The sequence below is a fragment of the Mustela lutreola genome, chromosome 10, assembly GCF_030435805.1.
Source record: "Mustela lutreola isolate mMusLut2 chromosome 10, mMusLut2.pri, whole genome shotgun sequence".
Taxonomy (NCBI): domain Eukaryota; kingdom Metazoa; phylum Chordata; class Mammalia; order Carnivora; family Mustelidae; genus Mustela; species Mustela lutreola.
Window position 1 is genome coordinate 62,133,798 of NC_081299.1, and position 22,367 is coordinate 62,156,164.

Here is a 22,367-nt window from a genome sequence, read left to right on the forward strand (position 1 = left end):
CCGCCCTCAGGGGAGGGCACGACGCGCTCCCGAACTGGGAACGGGGAGGAAGTTTGGGCCTTTCCGGCCACCACTCGCCTCAAAATGGCTTCCCCCAGGGAAAGGCGAGGGCTGATGTCAAAGTGAAGACTCTAAAGCCTTCCTCGCATGGATCGTTCCGCAGAGTTCAGGAGATGGAAGGCCCAGTGTCTGAGCAGAGCGGACCTCAGCCGGAAGGGCAGTGTGGACGAGGATGTGGTAGAACTTGTGCAGCTCCTGAATGGGCGAGAACAGTACTTCACCACCAGTTCCTGCGCGGGGCGCATCCTCCTCCTAGACGGGGTGAGGCCCTTTTGTTTCCCCGCCAGCCCTGCGGAGTGCTACCCCAGGAGCCCTGGGCCGCCCCCCACCCCGGCCCCCGTGCACCCCAGTCCAGCCTGTGCTTGTCCTTTTGATAGGGGGTTTCGGCTTCTTTATGAAACTTCGAGGTTGAATTAGGCCAGTGCTTCTACAACGTTAACGGGTCTCTTAATCAGCGGGTGCTCTTTTATAACACAGATTCTGATTCAGTAATTCTGGGACGGAGCTGATGACACTACGTATTTCTGCCAGGCCCCCCGTGATGGCGAAACTGCTGGCCTGAGAATGCTCTGGAGTTGCAAGGATTAGAGAATTTGATTCTGAATAGTGGGAGAATTTAAGGACTTCCCAGCAGGGCGAGGCTGGGAGGCTTTTCTCTTCGATCGCGCTACCGAATTAACTGCTAGATAGAACGTCTCCGGAGTTAAGGTGTTTACTGCCTCCTAGTGGCCCGCTCCGTTATTACAGCTCTGGTAATTTTTACATTATGCTAAATAAAATAGCGCAGTGTGGGTTAGTTTGAGATAGTGGTCAAGCCCTCAGGCTTTGGAGTGATACTGCTTAGATTCTAAGCTAATTATGGGACTTACTGGCTTTGCGATTTTAGGAAGGTTATCTAAACTCAACCCCTCCCTGTTCTATGAACTGAGGATAATAGAGTATCGGCTTCTTAGGGATTTTATGTAGTTGAAATGGGATAATTTGAAACATTTAGCATCATGCCTGGCTCATATTAAGTGAGCTATAAAAGTTAGCTGCATGTCGATATTAATATTCGGATTGAATTCAAAGCATGAAAGACAGCACACTCACAAACTCATTTTTTAGATCCCTCGTTGACTGGTAATTTGCTGGTCCCCCAGGTTAGCGGGGTAGAATATTTTCATATTGCCACCATTGCCTCCTGTGCTTTGGCACTCTAGTTGGGCTTACTCTCTCATCTACTGCCCTGTTTTACCTGGATTTCTGCAGCGTTTTCTGATAGGTCACTGATCTACCATTCTCTCTACCCTAAACCATGTTACACACTGTTAACAGATCCACCTTCCTAAAGACAGTTCTGTACATGTCACTCATCCATGCTGAAATCTTTTATTACACGTTTTTCCAACACAAAATCCAAACCCCTATTCTAGTATACCTTCCAACCCTTCTGCTGCTCTGATATTTTCTGCTACTTCTCTTCATGTTTATCTTTTCACTAGAATTGAGTTGGTCTTTTTTTCTTCTTATATTTACCACCCTTGCCTTTGTTCATATTTATTTTTCCTGAAATGTTTCCCCCCATGTCTGTATATTTGAGATGTGGCTTCCATAACTCCCCTCTCCCATCTGAACACAAGCATACATACCCATTTGTAAGTAATGACCGCTTCTTCTGAACTGCCTTAGGACTTCTTCTGAACCTCTTTTCATTTTATGTATATTATTTATTTTCATTATTTTCATTTAGCCTTATTTTTGGGAAGGATTTGCATCGACTTACAGAAAAGCAATATAAGAAGAAAAATTAAAAGTGGGAAAATCTGGATGAAGGGACTATAGGTAAGATGAAACTAGAGATAGTTTTAGTTCCTATATATGCCCCTAGATTCTGTAAATTTGCTAGAGGTGAGTCACACATTTGTTTCTAACATTTAGAGCAGCCAGCATAAGATCAGATAAATGTTATTGAGGTTATTCAATGAAAGCAAACCAGTTACTTAGAACAGGCACAGCTCTTCCTCTTTACAAAGCTAGACAGCCAAGTCTTCTGTGAACTCACTGTAAAAACAATTACTTTGTAGAAGTACAGTGATTTAAACTAAGTATGGTTCCCTGCATCTTCTTTCCAGTCTCTCTGAGGGTAGAATATGTTTATAACCAAAGAATCTAATAAATATTTTTTCAGTTAATAAAAAACAAAACAAAACAAAAAACCCTAATGTTAAGGCATTGCTTCTCGAAGCTTTGACCTTGAAGTCCTAGCTCTGCCCTTTGATTCTATATATATAGTCTAATCCCAATGTTACAGATGTATGCCTTTAGAAACTAAACTTATTATAAGGGTGTGAACAGTCCACCTGTCACTAAAAAGTAACAGGTCCTGTGTGGGATTGGTACAGTGCTTTTTTAGAAAGGGAATTCCAAGTTGTTTTTTTGTTTGCTTTTTAAAATTTTGTGCAAGCCAAGGGGCACCTGGTGGCTCAGTAGGTTGAGTATCTGACTCTTTATTTCAACTTAGGCCATGATCTCAGAGTTGGGAAGCCTACTTAAGATTCTCTCTCCCTCTCTCCCTCTGCCCCTTCTACCCCACCTCCTACTCGTGCTCTCTGTCCTCTTTCTCTCAAAAAAAAAAAAAAAAAATTTTTTTTTTTTTGTAAGCCAAATAAAACAACTAGAGTACAACTCAGGCTGCTAGCATATAACCCCTTAAAATAATCCCTTTTCTTCTGACAAAATCATGACCATATATCAGAAAATATTAAGTTTTATATCTTAATAAACAATTTATTTTCTTTCTATACCAAATAATTTGGTTTCATTTTTGTTTCGGATTAACTTTACCCAAAACCTAGTGAATTATTCTCAGTAATACTTAAAATTACTGCTTGGGATTATTAATCTAAGAAAGCTTACAATTAGGCTATGCATTGTACTTACTATTTGTGTAAATATTATATGACTAAATTAAATTATGTTTTTTTTTTATTTTAGGGTATAAATGGTTTTGAGGTTCAAAAGCAAAACTGTTGCTGGCTACTGGTTACACACAAACCTTGTGTAAAAGATGATGTGGTAAGTTTATATATATAAACTTAGAAGTAAATTTTTAATTCAAACTCACATTAAATACATATGAAAAGAATAGCACATTCAAGGTAGATTTATGTGCTTAATTATAATGACTGAAGATTAGAAAGCCTAGGAGAATTCATTACAGTGACTTTTTTGATTTGGGAGATAAAAGTATAAATATGTATATAAGCAATAAGCATTACTTATTGCTCAACAGAAGACATCCCCTTGGACATAGAGAGTTCATGGATATTGACACAGAGTAAATCAAAAATTACACTTCTACCATTTGATAACTCTGTAACCTGGAATAAATTATACAAGGAGAAGGTAGCTCAGAGAAAAGGATAGTACTATCTATATATTACCAGTAAACAGACATAAATCAGTTATACATTATTTATCTGGGTTGCTTCTTGTAAAGCTTCCTATCTATCCTGGGTTATTTAGCTTCAGAAATTAAAATGAGTTCATGTGAGTTTGTATTCATTGGGCACTTTACATTAGCTATTCAGGTACTCAAGTGTTGTCTTAAGGTACTCATTCATTCTTCATCTCCTTATTTGGGTACTGGTTTTCTGCATATTGACCCGTATTCTCTTCTGCTGTAGACAGTCTTTGTGGTAGAAAAATAGCTGCCAGTAGCCCCAGCAGAAACGGACTTCTTCTTGCTAATATCCAGGTATTATTTCCAGGCGAGTCTGAGTCTTCCTGCTTGGATTAGATGTTCTCCTCTTGAGATCAGTTATTTTTGCCAGAATGGAATGCTGTCCTTCATCAGACCTAGGCATTTGGCATTTCTGAGATTATGATAGCAGGAGTCATGAGTCATGATAGGGTCATGATTGACAGTCCCATCGGAATCAAATGGTGTGAAGAAGGGAGGATACTGCCCAAGGATACTAGGTGGACAGAAATAATAACCACTTTGTATAAATTCTAGCTCAAGACATATATGCATCTCAACTTCAATCTAATAACAAAGCATTTAAATAGGACTTTTTTTTTTAAGGTTTTGTTTATTTACTCGACAGACAGAGATCACAAATAGGCAGAGAGGCAGGCAGAAAGAGGAGGAAGCAGGCTCCCTGCTGAGCAGAGAGCCCAATGCAGGGCTCGATCCTAGGACTCTGGGATCATGACCTGAGCCGAGGGCAGAGGCATGACCCACTGAGGCATCCAGGCACCCCAGAACTTTTTTTTTTAAGATTTTTTTTTTTTTAAGATGTTTTATTGATTTTTGTGAGAGAGAGAGAGAGAGAGAGAGAGCGCGCACGCGCATGCGCAAGGGCACAAAGGGCAGGGATGGGCAGAGGAAGAAGCAGACTCCTTGCTGAGCAAGGAGCCCGATGTGGGACTAGATCCCAGCACCCCAGGATCATGAGCCAAAGGCAGAGGCTTTACTGACTGAGCCACTCAGACACCCTGAATAAAACTTTCATATCATAAAAAGAAAACCCAAACTTTCATATCATATTCCTTTATTTTTTTTTAAAGTAGGCTCTGTGCATGTTGGGTACAACATGGGCTTAAACTTGTGACCTCAGAATCGAGAGTCACATGCTCTATGGACTGGTCCAGCCATATTCCTTGATGAAAATTTATACCATATACCATATTCCATATATCATATACCGTATTCCTTAATGGAAATCTGTTTTGGAATTAAATAGAGTAATAGTTTACTTTCCAAGGTATGGCTGGAAAGAATGACACGAGGGGTTTATGGGAGAATTAGAAACCAGGTCTTTTAAAAGAATAGGCAGGTGGTTGGAAAAAGAGGACCAAGAAAACAGAGTGAAAAGTTATTGCAGAAAAAGGATACTGGATGATTCAGAATGTTTCTGGAAAAAACTGAAGTTGCATATGGTGAAAGGTCACCATAGAGAAGGATCATGTATTGGTGTCTGATGCCTAACATTTCTCATTTATTTAGATGCCAGCTCTGAGGAAAGCAACTGGTGATGCCATTTTGAAATTTGAACCACTCATTCTCCATGTGCAGTGTCGAGAGTTGCAGGATGCACAGATTTTGGTAACGTTTTTAGATTATACTTAAATTTATAGGTATGGGAGTAGATTTAATTCTTTTTTTTTTTTTTTTTTTTTTAAGATTTTATTCATTTACTTGACAGAGAGAGACACAAGAGAGGGAACACAAGCAGGGAAAGTGGGAGAGGGAGAAACAGGCTTCCCTCAGAGCAGGGAGTCTGATATGGGGCTCGACCCCAGGACTAGGGGACCATGACCCGAGCCAAAGTCAGATGCTTAATGACTGAGCCACCCAGGTACCCCAAGGGTAGATTTAATTCTAAGTTTTAAATTTATAAAAAAATATATGATGTCAGTTTAATTAACTAGTTTTAAAATTTAATTATAGGTTTGAGCTTATATATATTTCTGCAATTTGTAGAGCTAACCAGTTTATCTAATTAGCCAGATTATCAGAATTTAACAGTTTATTTTTTTTAACAGCATTCAGTGGCAATAGATTCTGGTTTCAGGAACTCTGGCATAACCGTGGGGAAGAGAGGCAAGACTATGTTGGTAAGAAAACTTTTGGCAAAAAGCAGTTCTTTGGGCCTGAAGCGATTCAGATTATTGAAAAATCTCTTTGGACTCCCGGGCTTTAGTCTCTCCCTACCCAAATCTTGCCATTCCCTTGCTGAGAAATTTTCAGTACTTTACTCTTTCCTATAGAGCAAAGTCAAGTTCTTAGATTTGCATTTGAGCTCTTATCTTATAGTGTCGTCCTCTACTTCCTTTCAGGCTGATTCTCTGTGCCCTCCTCATCCTAAATAGTCCAAGCTCCATGTAATCAGTACCATGACGTAGTGGAGAGAATCATAGGCAAGTGTCTAAAGTCCTCCGCTGGCTTACCATAGCTGTATTGCATGAACTCGGGCAAGCCCCTTAATTCCTCAGGGTCTCAATTTTCTTGGTCAAGATCAATCCACAGGAGGTCAGATCCCACTACTCTCACTTGATAAAATCCTGACCCAGGTTGCTTTTGTGCTATAATGGCAAAAGTGAGTATAACAGATACTGTATGGTCCCAAAGTCAGAAATATTTACTATCTGCCAACCGTGGACTAGATGATCTTTAAAGCCCTTGCTAAGCCTCCACCCTCTCTGAGTCCTTTCATGGCCAAATCAGCTCCTAGTGATTTTGCCCTGTTCTGACTCCGATAGTATTTATTATTTGTAATGGTATGGATTCTTGGCTTTTGAACTATTTCAGGTTTTCTTCCATTCTAGCTTCCTAGACTTTCCTGTTCTCTATTTTTAACAAATTTGCCATTTCCCAATAGAGATGGCTTACAAAAGAAGACACCTAGGGAAAAAAAAAAATAAGAAACATGCCTAACTAGAAAGTCAAAGCCCACAGTACTGGTTTGTGTCCCTGTCTCCTTCCTGTACACTCCATCTGGCTGCCCAAGCAAGAACAGAACCGTTCATTCACTTTCCATTCCTTTGTCTTCTGTGTTTAGTTACTTACAAGTCCTGTCACATCTGCCTCTGATTTCTTATGCCCAACCCCACCCTTCCAAGCCCTCTGTCACTGCCCCTACTTAAGCCATCATGATCCTCCCCCAGTCTTTACAGTGGTCTCCTGACTCGTTCTCTTGCTGTCCATCTTCTCCTTTCGTCCCCCCAGCCAATACTGTCAGAATCCCCCTTTTAAAAAAGTCAGGGTCTCCATATATTTCCCCTTGTATTCGAGGCCCTACCCAAACTATTTTCCACTTACCTTATTTATGCTCATCCTCTGCTAGCATACTTCTGCTCCAGCCAGACAGAAAACTCTCAGCTCTTTCCCAAATGTATCGTACTCTTTCATGTCTCCGTGACTATAGATGAGCTGTTTCTCTGGCTGGAATGTCCCCTGTCCCCATTTTTATACCTGGTAAAATGGCACTTATCCTTAAAACCCCAACTCAAATGCTACCTTTCTCATAAAGCGGAGGCCTCAGTCTCAATTAGTTGTTCTCTTCTATGTTTCCTTAGCACTGCATGTGTGTGTCTGTATACACTTATGGACACGTTCGTACATATGTGTGTGTGTCTCTCCTGGCATAACACCTATGTTGCCTTGTCACTCTTTGTTCACTATTTATTTCCTGTTTTAAAGTGTGAGCTCTTAAAGGCAGAGGTTATATTTATTCTGTTTCTTCACCCCTTTCATGAGGCCAAAACACTGTAGATGCTCAGTAAAAGTTCAACGAAAGAGTTTTTATTTCTTGTACTAGTACTAGTTTTTGTTGCTGTTCTTAAACCATTTCCACCATTTGGATTTACTCAGAACACATTGGCTGTTTCATCAAGAGGTTACTAAGATTGGCAACCCTAAAGCATGGAGAAGGCAGCCCCTTTGGGAGATAGTTACCAGGCATGGTTTATTTTCCTCTCTCATAACCACATTCTGCTCAAGCAGCACTAAGAGGCTATTTCACATTCAGTCCATTTTGACTTTTCCTTGAAGCTTCTGTTGAGATTCCATTTTTTTTTCTTTTCTTTAAATAGTTTATTAAAGCTTCCTAAGCATTAGTGAGAGTGAAATTGTCAGAGTGATTGGATTTTTGGCTATTTTCTGCTTTCCTAAAAGACAATGTATAGAATGACTTTCTTAAGAAATAACTTTATGTGATGGGAAAATCTGTTTAATCTCCTTTGATTGAGTTATGTTTAGCTAAAGTATATTAAAGTTAAACTTAAAGACTGTAATGGAACCAAACATGTTTAAACACAGCCCTAAATGGGACTTTTCTTAAGTTATCTTCAGTGTCTCTAGTGCATAAGTCATCATATCTAAATTGTCTGTTCCTGCAGGCTATCCGGAGCACACATGGCTTAGAAGTTCCATTAAGCCATAAGGGAAAACTGATGGTGACTGAGGAATATATCGACTTCCTGTTACAGATAGCAAATCAAAAAATGGAGGAAAACAAGAAGAGAATTGAAAGGTATATTAATTGGATGTTTCTATGGTACTCATATATCTAAGTTCATCCTTGAAAATACTGATACACACATTTAACTTTTCTATTTGTAATCTTAGCACAGATCATAAAAAAGCGATCAAAGTAACAGATGAGAGTAGCCCAGACAGTAAAGGTTACTAAATGGAGTGTAAAGGGGAAGCTCCATCAGGGTAGTGGGACGTGACTGGTAGGAACAGGCATAAAGGGAGAGAAGCATCACCCCTCAGGTGAGAGCGCCCAACAGCAATGGGGACCATGACTGATGAAGTTGAAGGCAGCCAGGGAAGAGGTACACACTGCCCCCTGAATGTGATCTGCTGGCAATTATCTAGAATCTCCTTTTGAGGAAACCAACCTGGTTAATTTTAGCTTAATAAATCTTTTACGTATGTGGCTGGTTCTTATGGATTAGATCTAGAACTGCCATAATTGTCCCAGGTGGAAGGATCATGACTATCAATTCACATCCTTATACCTTTTCTTCTTAAATTTTACCTCCTGGTAAATAAAACTCTTACATTACTTTCTTGTCAACTTTTTCATAAAAATAGTGTTTTGACACGAAGAGGTGACTGTGATGCTATCTTTCTTATATGAAGGGAATGCCGGTGATCTGGCATCAGCAAGATGTACGCTTCTGAGTTTGTCAAGGAGTGATGGCCAACTTAGCGTTTGTAATGTCCTTCCCTCCATCCCCACTTCCTTGGCTACCTCACAACCAGTCAGTCACCCCGTAAATTATTCTTAGATCATCTCTACTGTCACTTTCTTTATTTAAGGCCGCTGCAATAGCCTTGTTAGCTGGTCTCATAGTAGAATGTTTCTGGTGTGTCTCTCTGCCAAGTCATTCTTGGTATCACCATCAGAATCCTGTCTGTAAAGTGCAAAGGAATCCTATTATTTTACTTGCCTGCTTAAAATTCTTTTAATACCTACAATTTTTTTTTTTTTTTTTGAAGTAGCTAAGACTACACGTGCCAATGGTAGCAGTGTTGAATTTGGCTCCAGAGGCAGAACTGAATTTGAATCCGGGTTCCACCACAACTTACTCAACATCCTTAACTTCATTTGTCTTCCATCTAACTTAGGAGAAATTCCCATCTTAAAGAACAGTTTTAGTATAAATAGCATCTATATAATGACTGGCCCTATCCCTGTCATGTCATGGGTTCTCAGGATAGGGTCACTCTTTTCCTTCTTCAGTGACACCTAGAGAAAACAAACCTATGATCACATCATTACAAACCCTCCAGGCTTTCTTAACCAGGACTCCTCATTTGAACCACAGAAGTCACAAACTTATTCAAGCGACTGTTTCTCAGTTCTTGTAACAAGGGTGTACATCTTCTATTGTAGATACATTGGAGAGAAGTTAACTCATTATAGACAATGGATGTCTTGGGGCATTGGAGCTTAATTTTCTAGTAGAACCCTGGTTGAAAAAACCTGAGGGGTTACCTGGCTACCAGGTGCTTTGAGCAAACATTCTAAATGAAGTGATCGTTTCAAGTAAGTACTAAGGAGCACCCAGCCACTTCCCCAGACTACTGAATTTGAACTACATCTAGGTATTTATTGGTACCATTCCATAAGTTTACTATGTTCTTAGATTGTATTCCGGTGAGGCTCTTTGCTAAAATGTAGGAAGTAACAAATCAGTTTCTCTGTTTCCTTACTTGAATTTCAACAAGATTATAAATATAGCCCAAGAGCAAGTAACTACACACCCTGGTGAAGTTAATTGAGCCACGTTCACCAGCTGTAAAATCAAATTACACTTTAAATCCATCGACTCAAAAATATGTTTTGAGATTATAGTATGCATGCTGCTATCAAGAGAGCCATGCTCATCATATAAAATCAATGAAAAATTAAAAGAAGGGCAGAAAATGTCTTAAGATACTGATTAGAAGATTACACGTGAATTCAGAAAGGGGGAACAAATTAGAGAGCTTCTCTGGGAACAGCTGTACATTCAACCAAATGCGGAGAAAAAGTTACCCTTCCAATGTGGAAAAGTGAAAAAAAAAAAAATACTGGAGGTGATAAGTTCTGCAATCAGACTTTGAGTATGAAATTGGTTTGTCATAGGACCAAAATTTCACAATTCAAGTAACTATAGTAGAATTTTTAAATGTCAAGTCCTAATCAGTAATATGTCAGCAATAAGAAATAGTCTAGAAATGTAAAAATCAAAGTTAAGAGGTAAACGTTTTTAATTTAAGAAAAAAGGTCTTATTTGTGTGAAACAATTCCCAAACCCACTTCTTAATGGGAGGAATAAGAGAATTTTATATATAATGATTTCTAACTAAAAAATAGGAAGTTTGGAGATTTCTTTACAACTATAAGAGAAAGGTTCTGTTTGGATCTGTTAATAAGAGATCAGGACTGACTTGGGTCCAATGAAACCACTATTTGACTATGTATGAGTAGAAGGAAATTAGCCATGTTCTTCTCTTCATGAGCTATATAGTAAGAAAATGGTAAATAAAGAGTAAAATGGCTGACTACACTGGCATATAGTACTGTTGATAAAACAAATTGGAAAAAAGGTCAGTTGTGCTTTTTTTTAAACTTTTCTATTTTATGGTAAAATATATATGCCATAAAACTTACCAGTTTTAACCGCACATTTCAGTGGCATCATGTACATTCACACTGTTAAGCAGCCACCACTGTCCACCTCCAGAACCTTTTCATCATCCTAAACTCAAACTCAGAACCTGTTAAACAACAAGTCCCCCTTCCCCAGACTCCCAGTTCCTGGTAACCATTCTATTTTCTATTACTTTGAATTTGACTATTCTAGGTCCCTCACGTAAGTGGAATAGTATACTTGTCCTTTTGTGTCTCACTTATTTCACCTAAGTATACGCTCTTCAGAGTGTATCCATGTTGTAGCATGTATCACAATTTCATTCCTTTTTAAGGCTAAATAATATTCCACTGTATTTGTAGGTCACATTTTATTTATCCATTCACTCATCAGTGAACAATTGGGATTTTTCCGTCTTTAAGCTTTTGTAAATAACACTGTGAGGAACACATGTGTACAAATGTCTGAGCCCTGCTTTCAGTTCTTTTGGGTGTTTGCCCAGCAGTAGAATAGCTGCATCACCTGGTAGTATAAAGGACTGCTGTGCCGTTTTCCACAGGAATTGCACTATTTTATATTCCCACCAGCCATACACAAGGGTTCCCTTTTCTCAAGGTCCTTGCCAATACTTGTTGTCTTTTGTGGGCTTTTTTGATAGATGCCATCCTGACAGGTGTGAAGTGATGTATTTGTGGTTTTGATTTGCATGTCCCTAATAGTCAATGACATGGAGCATTTTTTCATACAGCTATTGGCAGGTCTATGAAATTCTGTTCTGTCGCTCTCTGCTTTCCTTCCTGCTTGTGCTGCCTGTCGTTCCTAGCCCATTCCTTCAGCTGCTTCCCCATATAATTGATAGGTCCTCCAAATCTCTCCCAAGTCCTGAGCCTGTATAGCCAATAACCGTTGAAACATATCTAACTAGAATACTCCCATCAGCCTTCCCTCATTAGCTTTCTTGTCCTAGTCTCAACCCCATAGCCATTTCCTTGGTTCAGATTTTTTTATTATTTACCAATATCGTTACAGTTTATTTCTCAATACAAAATAGACATATGAACCATATTGAATTACATTAATTAATTGCATGTGTGTCCTTTTCTTCCACTACAGTGCGGTCACATTGAAAATAGGACTGAGTTCTCCCTGCCACCAACCATACTCATACAGGCTTTAAATATTTCTTATCCCAAAACCTAAGGTAGTGTCCAGCTCATAGTGGAAAACCAGCACATGTTTATTGAGTCAATAATAAGCAATAAAGAACTTAAAAGTTAATCCATTAAATTGAGTTCCCCAAAGATAATGACAGTTTCTTATTTACCATTCTCTGAGGGCCTGGCATGAGAATAGTATTTAATAAGTGTTTGCTTAATTTGTTAACTTTTTCCATCCATAGTGCTACTTATGAGGCTTCAGAGCCTTAAATGATTATTCTGGAAGACGTGTAAGATGGTCTGGAGATAAGAGTGAGCGGTGTAGGCTCTTGGCACACAGTTCAGGTGAGAAGTAATAGGAGCTTGAATAGCAAGATGAATGGGAGTGATAGTGCAGGATGTAAACCAAACATGGTGACAGACTAGAAATGGGAGTAGAAAGGAGGAGGCGGCAAGGGTAACAGATGTCTTAGACTCCTTGTTGTTGCTGTCTTATTTTTAAAAACAGAACTAAGACAGGTAAATAATAAGTCACACATTTCCCTATTACTTAAGATCAAAGAAGCAAATAATATAAAGTGAAAACACATAACTTTATTTTTGTATAGTTTCTCCCTTGGATATTCTGTTCCTCATTTTTTTCCTCTCCTGTACCTAGCCAGCTTCTGTCCATCCTTATAATTCAGCCCCGGCATTGGGTTATTTCTCAAGGAGCATTTCATGATCTCACTTGAAGCGAGGTACCCCCGCTGTACTCCCCCTTCCTCTTGTCTGCTTCATGGCATGCTGAATGTGTCTGTACAGTTCTGCAGCTCGCATTAAACCCTGAGCTGCTTGAGGGCACAGCTGGGTCCTTTCCCTCCTTCTCTAGCACCTGACGCAGGCTCCGTCACATACCTGTTTTTTAATAAAAATGCTAGGGTTTAATCGAGTTAAAATCTAAATACATATCTGTGAAAATAGCTTTTTTTGTTATGTGTGAATAATGGAACCCTTAAAGGGTATGAAATTGTGGCTAGATTTCATTAATTTTATATTCCTATTTCAGAAGTCAGAGAAATATCAGCTCTTTATTGCAAGTGGTTCTCTAACTGACCTGAAAAAAAGAATTCATTTTCCTAGAGCTGCTCTGAAAAGTTCTGTCATGGAGAGCGCTAAGTACAGGTTGCCCCGTGGCATGATAATCTGACTGCAGAAGTAGAGAAATTGAAGACAATTTGATTTTCTTTGGGGGTGGGGAAGATAGTTGCCTGTGCATACATTTCGTTTTATCTTCTGAGTTCTTTTTATTGTCTATGAGAGTGGAGAAAATTGCACTTTGAGAATTGGGCTTCAGAGTGCTCTGTAAAGGGGCATCGTATGAGGAGAGAGCATGTAATTGCAAAACAAATTTCTGACTTACTGAGAAAGTTTCCCAAAGAACTTTTTAAAAATTCCCTTTAAAAAACAAAAGGAAAACGTATTTGGAGTATTTGTTCTTGGCTTTCAGACAACAGAATCATTTTCCATTTTACAGTTGTTTTTGGTACCGCAAGGATGTAGCTTTAAATTCTTAGGTTCTTTAATGGAAGGTTAAAGTAAGGCACCTATTCCTCTTTAATTACTTTTTTATGTGATTGACAGGATATTTTACACAAGCTATTAATTCTCTATGATCATAAAAGAGCAATTTAATCTTATCTTTAATTTTCTAGGAATAAAGTATAATCCAGAAAAAAGACTCGGTGACCTGAGTCTAAAGTTCAGGGTTGGGTAGAGAATGGTAGAAAATGGAGTTGCATATCGTGGATAGCCTCTTATGATCAGATAGGGGTGATTCACCTATCATGTGAATCATTCTTATCAATGGAACAATGATCTGAAATGATTCACATCATTTGGTGGCATGATGAAGTTTTGGACTTACGTTTTATTTACTTTTTATTTTTTTTTAAGATTTTGTTTATTTATTGGACAGAGAGAGAGAGATCACAAGTAGGCAGAGCAGTAGGCAGAGGGAGAGGGAGAAGCAGGCTCCCTGCTGAGTGAGGAGCCCATGTGGGGCTCGATCCTGGGACCTTGAGGATCATGAACTGAGCTGAAGGCAGACACTTAACCAGCTGAGCCACCCAGGTGCCCCTGGACTTACGTTTTAGATAAAATGAGTCATTCTACTGGGTCATTGTGTTAAACTATTCTAAATAGGCAGTATGGAAGATGAAAAGAAAATCAGTCATTAAAGTCACCCGGGATGCTGGTAAGACCGGGAGGGAAAGATTATCCTGGGTGTAGAAATTTTCATGAATGTAAGATACTGAACAAAATATCGGTAGATGACATGAGGGGCAGATGAAGGAGTTTAGTCTGGTGAAGTGTTGGTGAGCCAGCTGCATTCTCACCTCGTCCCAACTCTGTTAGGTGAGATGCAGAAAAAATAAGTATACCCACTCGAGAAGAATGCAAAGCAGATGGTGTCTTTATCGGGGAACCAGGTTTCAGTTGGGTAAGGATAAAGGGGTACATTAAACTAAAAGGTTGTTACCATGGAACAGGGTCTAAAAAATTATATAATAGTAGTATTTTCCAAAGTCTTTTGCTGTACCTCTTGCTATACTGTTTTTCCTGTACTATACCTCCTCTTTGAGATTGAGTTATTCACCAAAGAAATATCTATTGGGTGTCTACTATTTGCCAGATATGGTGCTGGATATCAGGTATACATAACTGGTGAGTATGTAAGTTCTTGAAATATGGATAGGATATGGTGTAATCATATTAGGTACATATTAAAATTGGCTGGACTATTTGGAAACAGGTGACTATCTTGTTTTTTTAGGGCAATTTTAGAGCCTTTACAACTAGAACTTATAACCTATTCATTCAATTAAATAAGAAAATTGATCCAGGGGCGCCTGGGTGGCTCAGTGGGTTAAGCCGCTGCCTTCGGCTCGGGTCATGATCTCAGGGTCTTGGGATCGAGTCCCACATCGGGCTCTCTGCTCAGCAGGGAGCCTGCTTCCTCCTCTCTCTCTGCCTGCCTCTCTGCCTACTTGTGATCACTGTCTGTCAAATAAATAAATAAAATCTTAAAAAAAAAAAAAAAAGAAAAAAGAAAATTGATCCAAATAGCAATCTATTCCATAGTTGTCAAAAATTCCCTGTTATACTTTACATTATAATAGAACTTAAAAGCATGAGATCCCCACAGTAAACAAGGGGGTTCTCAGCTTCCAGATTACTCTGCTTGGGGACCTAGGGTAACACATCCATATTCACCTTTTTGTTCAGTGGTGGTTTATTCACTTATTTTTACCGGATGTCTTAGCATTGTACTATATGCTAAGAATGAAACAGAAAACATGATAGATGGGGTCCTTGGTCTCATAGAGTTTATATTCTATAAAAAAGTTCAGATCAAGAACTTACTTTGTGCCAGGCACTGTGCTAAGTACTTACATAGGTCACTTGTAACTTTCTGACAACCCAGCTCGGTACAGGATAATGTCTGCTTTTCTAAATGAGGAGATCGAGACTCAGTAAGGGAATTAGCCTCCCTTTAACTTTCCTAGTGGCAAGCATGTGAATCACGTGCAATACACCATGCCGCCTCTCTGCCCTCCCACATGGCAGAAAACCTCTGTGTCAGGTGGAGGATTGGATTAGGTGTTAACATGGGAGGAGAAAAGATGTGAAGACCAATTTGGGGGGAACTAACAGTTTACTGTAGCACACAATTAAAACCAAGGTAGAAATATGAGGAAAGGAAAAGAGTAATTCACATTAAAAAAAATCAAAATAACTAATAAACATGAAAAACAATTTCACTCGCAAACAAAAATGATAATTATTATTTTATAAGATATCATTGTCTCTTATCAATGTTTTTTTTATGGTAATATTCAACATATGAATGAAGTGATCTTTCAAGTACTGCTGTTAGAAGCATATGTTTTTGAACATCTTTTCTGGAAAACAGGTGGTATTTATCAAGAGCTTTACAATATTCTCCCTTTAGCCAGGCAGTTATATTTCTAGCGGTCTGTCCTAAATAAGTAGCTAGAAACTTATATCATACTATTTTTACTTTTTTTTTAAAAAGATTTTATTTATTTATTTGATAGAGACACAGCAAGAGAGGGAATGCAAGCAGGGGGAGTGGGAGAGGGAGAAGCAGGCTTCCCGCTGAGCAGGGAGCCCGATACGGGGCTCGATCCTAGGACCCTAGGATCATGACCTGAGCCGAAGGCAGAAGCTTAATGACTGAGCACCCAGGCGCCCCATCATACTATTTTTAAAAATGTTTGTCACACTGTTGTTTGTATTAGGGCAAGTTTGAAAACAAATTAAGGCCAACCTAGATGACATAATGTTATACTACTATTAAAAAGTGTTATTTTGTTGTTTACTTAGTGATACAGAAAATGTTTTTAATAAATATTAAATTTGATAAAACAATGTAAAACTATAATAATTCTGTAAAAAGCAGTAGGTATATGGGTACATATATAAATACATTAATTCAGAATACATTAATAAACTGGAAAGAATAAAAATACTGAGAGGTTATTTCTAGGTAATTCTGTAGAGGTAGTGTATTTTTAACCTCATATATTTGCCAAATTCTCTAAAGTGAGATTTTATTACATTTATCATTTTTTATAAAGAAAAATAATTACTCTTGTGTTCTTACCTTTTTTGTTTGGCTTGTTCATGTGGAATAGAAGTTGGGGTAGAAAACAGGTTGTTAAGAGGTGTTTCCAACCCAATTTTCAGGTGTGTTCTTGAAGAACTGAAAACACACTTCCTAATTAAATGATCATGTAAAAGTAAGAAGCATATTATTTCTCTGATTCATTTATATTTTAATGTTGACATGGGACATTATCAAATATATAGAATTTAAAAATTATAGATGTATTTTAGTTATTCTGTTTGAGAACACAAATATAACAGTAATGCTTATTTCTTTACAGGTTTTATAATTGCCTACAACATGCTTTGGAAAAAGAAACTGTTACTAACTCATATCCCAAAAAGAAAATCAAAGACAAAAATAATTCATCATATACTCGGAAGAAGAAAAGAAACCCAGAAGCAGCACATGACAAATGTATTACTGAAGAAAATGATGAAGATTGTGAAAATGATGATGACCCAGGAATCAGTATTACTATCTTCCCTGAAGATTACTAAGATTTGGTCTTGGTAGAATAATATTTCTAATAGATATTACAAAGCTGCTCTTTACAAGAGTATTTTAGTTTCTTGAGTGTATGAGCCATTCAGAGAAGCAAGACTTATTCTTTCTCTATATTTTAGAGAAATCCTTAGTTTTTTAAAATAGCTGTGTATAATATTTGCTCATTAAATACCATCTGTTTTAGTCACATAGAGATTCATTGCAAAAATGAAATTGACTTTTTAATGCCTCTCTTTTTTAAGTTTCAGTTTCTACTTCTGCAAAACAGAATTACAATACTCTTTCAAGAGAACCTTAACATTGGAAATATTTGAGTAAAAGTCATCACAATATTTGACTTCCTTTTTCACTTTGAAATCTCCAGCCTTTAAAGGGGGATGAGCTTTTTCTTGTCACTGTGGAGTCCAGTGACAAATCCTTCCCTTTATTTTGACTTTGTGGAGAAAACAACTGCTGTTGGACAGGACAAAATACCTGAACCCTCTTCACATTATTTCTCACAGACCAGAGCTTGCCATGGGCATGGTCTCTGCCACACAGGTGGGCCTGGTCTCTCACTAAACTTGGTCAGAAGTGATAACTTAAGACCTAGGAATCTTTACAGAATCCTTGTATACTGGTTTGGAAAGTTTCAAGGAATCAAAAGACTTGGGTCTATGTTATGACTGCTGCATGGAAGTTGGAGGGTCCTTGAACAAATCATTGAATTTCCAAGGCTTTCAGTTCCTCTTCTGTATAATAGTTCTGACACCTGCTGTATTTACATGACAGGAGTGCTGACAGCATCACGTTAAATAAAAATGAGAAAGTTATTAATAGACTTTTGCATATGTGTTACTATTTATTTCTCATTTATTTTCATTAGAAAATGATGCTTTCATACTGTATTTTCAGAAAGTATCAAATCATAAAAGTTATACTTAAAGAGAAATTATTAGTCCTAGAACTAGTACATGCTAGGATAAAATTATCAGAATGTCAAGAAAAAAATTATACAACATAGTCAACACTGAGTTGTGATTTTGGCATTTCCTAATATTTTATATTTTGTCTAAGTCTTTATGTAAATTCTACTCAGATTTGCACCCCAGATGCTTGCCTTCTAACGTATCATTTTGCACTCTCATTTTTAAAATAGATGGACTTCAAAAACATCTGTTATCTTCTAAATTCCTCAGGGATGATGTCCGTGATGCTGAGCTGTTTCTTCCCTCCCTTTTTCTATCATCTCTCTGAACCGCTCTCTTTTAGGTCTTTATAATAAGATTGTAATATTTTTACTTTTCTAATTTCTTTTAACATGCCCACGGAAGTCTTCCAGCACAGTCTTCTCCTTCATTGTTCCAGAAAGAAGCTCCTTTGAATCTTTAGTGCCCTTGCCACTTGCAGCATTTGGTGCTGTTAATCACCTTGTGCCCGCAGGCATCCCGAATGCTTGCTTCTGCCCTGATTATGGTGAATTCTCAAATCTTTTTCTCTGAAACCTTTTAACCATTTTCAACATTCATTATACCTTAGAATCATCTTCCTAACTTTGGAAAAATACAGAAATGATCTGAGACTTTCCAGAGAGGGACAGTAAGCTTGTGGGTTTTTTTTTTTTTTTTTTTTTTTTTTTTAAAGCTGTTAAATTGTTCTCTAATTGTAAAACAAATGTCAATAATGGGTAGGTATTCCCATATTTCTGTCTTTGGCTTTTTTGCATTTCTCTCTTCATCCCAGGCATCTCACCCATTCCAGCAGCTCTGACCTCCGAGGCAGTTAACTCCCAGCTCCTGCCCCGACCTGCCTGTTGGCTAAGCTCCAGCTAACTGTGGGGCTTCTCCAGTACAGCTCTTCCTTTGTAAGGTCTCTTGTTACACGGTTTCCTGGTTCCTTGGCTAAAGAGAACAGGCTTGTATTAGGACCCTTTTTGTGGGGGTGGGCAGAGGCGGTCTGAGCCCACTGGCATTTCTGGGTTCTGGCTTTTCAAGTTCCCAGTCCGGGTTATGTGAGGGAAGAAGGAACACCAGAGAACTTACCACTCTGTTGTTCTTCAGATCCCAAGATGCCTAGCCAGTCTACCTTCCCCTCTTCACCTTTCAGTCTTCTTATGTTTGCTTTATGTATAATATCCAGAGTTTTTAGTTATACTTAGTGGGAGGAATGGGAAAATCCTATCTACTCTATCCTCCAGAATCCGAAGTCTAACATACGTTCTAAATTATCAGTAACATCACATTGTCAGGATATTGTTGCTACCTCTGGAACCTATCCCAGTAGCCACGTTCCCTTTATTTAGTGCTGTGCCTCTTCTCCCGGATCCTAGGCTTTGCTGCTCCTGCTTCAGACTTCTGGAGCCTCTGCACTCAAAGAAAAAAATCTGGAAGTCTGTTTCCTATCCACCTCCCACCCTGCTGTCACATACACACCCACTGTCTCCTAGCCAATAATGACAAGTGCAGAGCTTCAGAAGGCAACTCTGTTGCCCAGATATGGGATAAACTTGGACATGGAATTGCCATTTAAGCTCCCAACAGTGTCAGGCTGAGGCTGGGACTTCACCTGACTCCCATCATGTTTTTCCTATTTCCTTACCCATTTCTCCTGGGAGCGCCTGCTTAATAAATCCCTTGCATTCAAATGGTGTCTTCTGTAAGAACCTAACATAAAACAGGTATTGAGATTACTTCAGATCTATTTTTTTTAAGTGGTGACATACATTTATTATAAAGAGTTGATGTTTTATTATGTTAGACATTATATCATTGGTAGTGTTTGCAACTTAACGATGTAAACATGATGCAAATAAACTTACATTAAGTACACAGTTTTAAAACTTTGGAGGAGTATATGAGCAGCAATTTTTAAAGATCACTTCTTTTTTTTCAAGTATTTTATTTAAAAAAGAGAGTGAGCAGGAAGAGGGGCAGAGGCAGAGAGAGAGGGAAAGGATCTTAAGACTCTGGGCTGAGCCCGATGCAGGACAGGGCTCGAGCCAAAATCAAGGGTCAGACGCTTAACCAAATGAGCCACCCAGGCGCCCCAAGGTTCACTTCTACTCGACGTACTGTTGTAAAAGCCTAAAGAAAGGAATAATTGATTATAGATGAGGTAGTACTAGAAATCCTTTCAGGAAGATGCCATTTCGTTTAGGTCTTTAAGTCAAGAAACAAGTTCACTTGACTGAAAAAAGTTCAAGAAAACTCTTAACAGACAGAAAGAATGTGTAATTCAATTGAGGCACCAAAGAGCATGGTACATTCAGTGAGGGTAAATATTCCAGAAAAGCTGAAATGCAATATATGGTATGAAACGAGTCTGATTGGTTGAAGCCCAGTTGTGGAAGGCCTTGGGGTCCACCATGGATACAAATTAGTGTTGCCTAAATATGACTATGCATCAGAAATGCCCAGGCTTGCAGTGGCGTGGAAGGGTTGCTTTTTAGAATGCTGACTCCAAGACTTGAGATCTTTCAAGCCAGAATCTTCAATCTGCAGTCCAGGGATCTGTTTCTTTAAACCTATGTAAAGTGATCATGATAAATCAGCACTTGATCATGATAAATCAGCACTTAGAATCCAGTGGTTAACAAATTTAATCCTGAAAGCATGGGAGAAAAATTAATAATTTTTTTTTAATGGAAAAAAGTAACATGATCAGATGTTGCAATGGACCTATGTGACAGATTCTGGGTATACACATTATAGGAGGGTAAGCAGGAAGTTTGAATATATTAAGTCACTGTCCTTATCCTTAGGTCTAAAGCCAGGAGGAATGTACAGCTGTGCCCCTCGAACTCTGTTCACCTCCAGGCGGGGATATTCCCACAGATGACAGTAGGAATGGAATGGAATGCCTTAAAGGTGTGCGGTGCACATTCTTATCTACTAACATATATAGCAGTCCTGCCAAAGGGGAATTTGGGCAGGAAAAAAAGTCTTTTAGTCTCAGAATGTCTGGACCGTCTCTTCTAATTTAATGAATAAAATGTGGAAATACCTGCCAGTAGGTAGATGAAAAGAGAAGAGAAATAGTTACAAAATAAAGCCCTAAAATAAGAACTGTAAGAAAAGGGGGAGCGGGGAGCAGGGGAGAATGCGAAGTGAGAGCCTGTGGTAGAATGACTGTGCATCTTGTCGAAAAGTATCTCTAAGGAACTCATAATCCATTGGTTTTCATAATCATTTTCACTCATTTAAAACTGAGCCCATAGGGACTCACGTACCCCAAAACTTTATTAACTGAATATATGCCTAGAATCAGGAAGAGAGGGGCTGCCTCATAATCCCTTCACCTAAGGTAGCAGAACTATCCTGGACCTCTTAGGGCAGTAGAGGAGTGAGTCCAGCTGTTGGTCATAAGCCCAAAAGGACATTGAACCCCACTCACTCCTTAGCATGGTATATTATCCTATATTCAAGTCACATGCCCAATCAAGAATATTAATAACTGCAGCAGGGCAACTAGTGATAATTTAATATGCAAAGTAAGCTATTGAGAATTACCATGCAGGTTGTCCTCATTGTTACTCATCCAACCAAAACGAAAGGAGTCCTTTCTCTTCATGGGGGCAGGCATTTATTCCTAAGGCCTGGATTCATTTTTCCCTATCGTCTACAAGTTAACTAACTTTTTGTTCTAATTTAAACAAACAAAAAAAAGATTTTTAAGTTTACTGAGAAATAGGAAGGGAAATTTAAAAACATGCTTTTGTTCTTAACATTCTAAGCCAGCACTCATAAACTTGTGGTTGCAGGTAGGGCCAAACAGATGTGTTTTGGCCTACACAGAATATATTTTTTCCAAACTAAACCAGTATTTTAAAATATGATGAAGTTTTTTTTGTTGTTGTTGGTGGTGGTGGTTTTTTTTTTTTTTTTTTTTTTTTAGGTATGTCTCTAGTTTTTCTTTAAAAATTGGAAGATCTGACTCTCCTGGGCCTGGACAACATTTAGCAGAGGCAAGGGCTGGTGGCCACAAGGCTTTCTGCTCCCCGCAGTTGCAGCGCCCCTACTGGCTCCCTGACACACCGGCTGCAATCCTTCCCTCTTCCGTGATTGGCCCTGAGGCCACCAGCATTGGTAACTCCTGGTTAGAACTTCAGGGAGAATTAACCTACATAATGATGTTAGTTATGATATTACACAATAAACAAGAGATCAAAGCAAGACTGGCTACATAATTTGCAGAGGACAGTGCAAAAATGAAGATGGGGAGAGGAGACCTTGCTGAGAAATATTCAATGACAAAATGGCAACAACAGAGCATTAGTTCAGGTGCAGGGTACTTCCAAGCATGGAGCGCCTTGCAGTTGCTCAGTTTGGACACCCATGAGTCTAACCCTGGACCGG

At 38.7% G+C, this 22,367-nt stretch overlaps 1 protein-coding gene across 1 annotated transcript; it reads left to right on the plus strand.

Moving 5' to 3' along the window:
• The first annotated feature begins 34 nt into the window (after positions 1-34).
• Positions 35-17,854, plus strand: TYW3 (tRNA-yW synthesizing protein 3 homolog). The gene is made up of 6 exons (XM_059135979.1): positions 35-321; positions 3,037-3,117; positions 5,054-5,152; positions 5,593-5,664; positions 7,948-8,081; positions 16,808-17,854. Exons 1-6 carry the CDS (start codon positions 148-150, stop codon positions 17,025-17,027), a joined length of 780 nt encoding a protein of 259 aa, XP_058991962.1. The 5' UTR covers positions 35-147; the 3' UTR covers positions 17,028-17,854.
• The last annotated feature ends 4,513 nt before the right edge of the window (positions 17,855-22,367 follow it).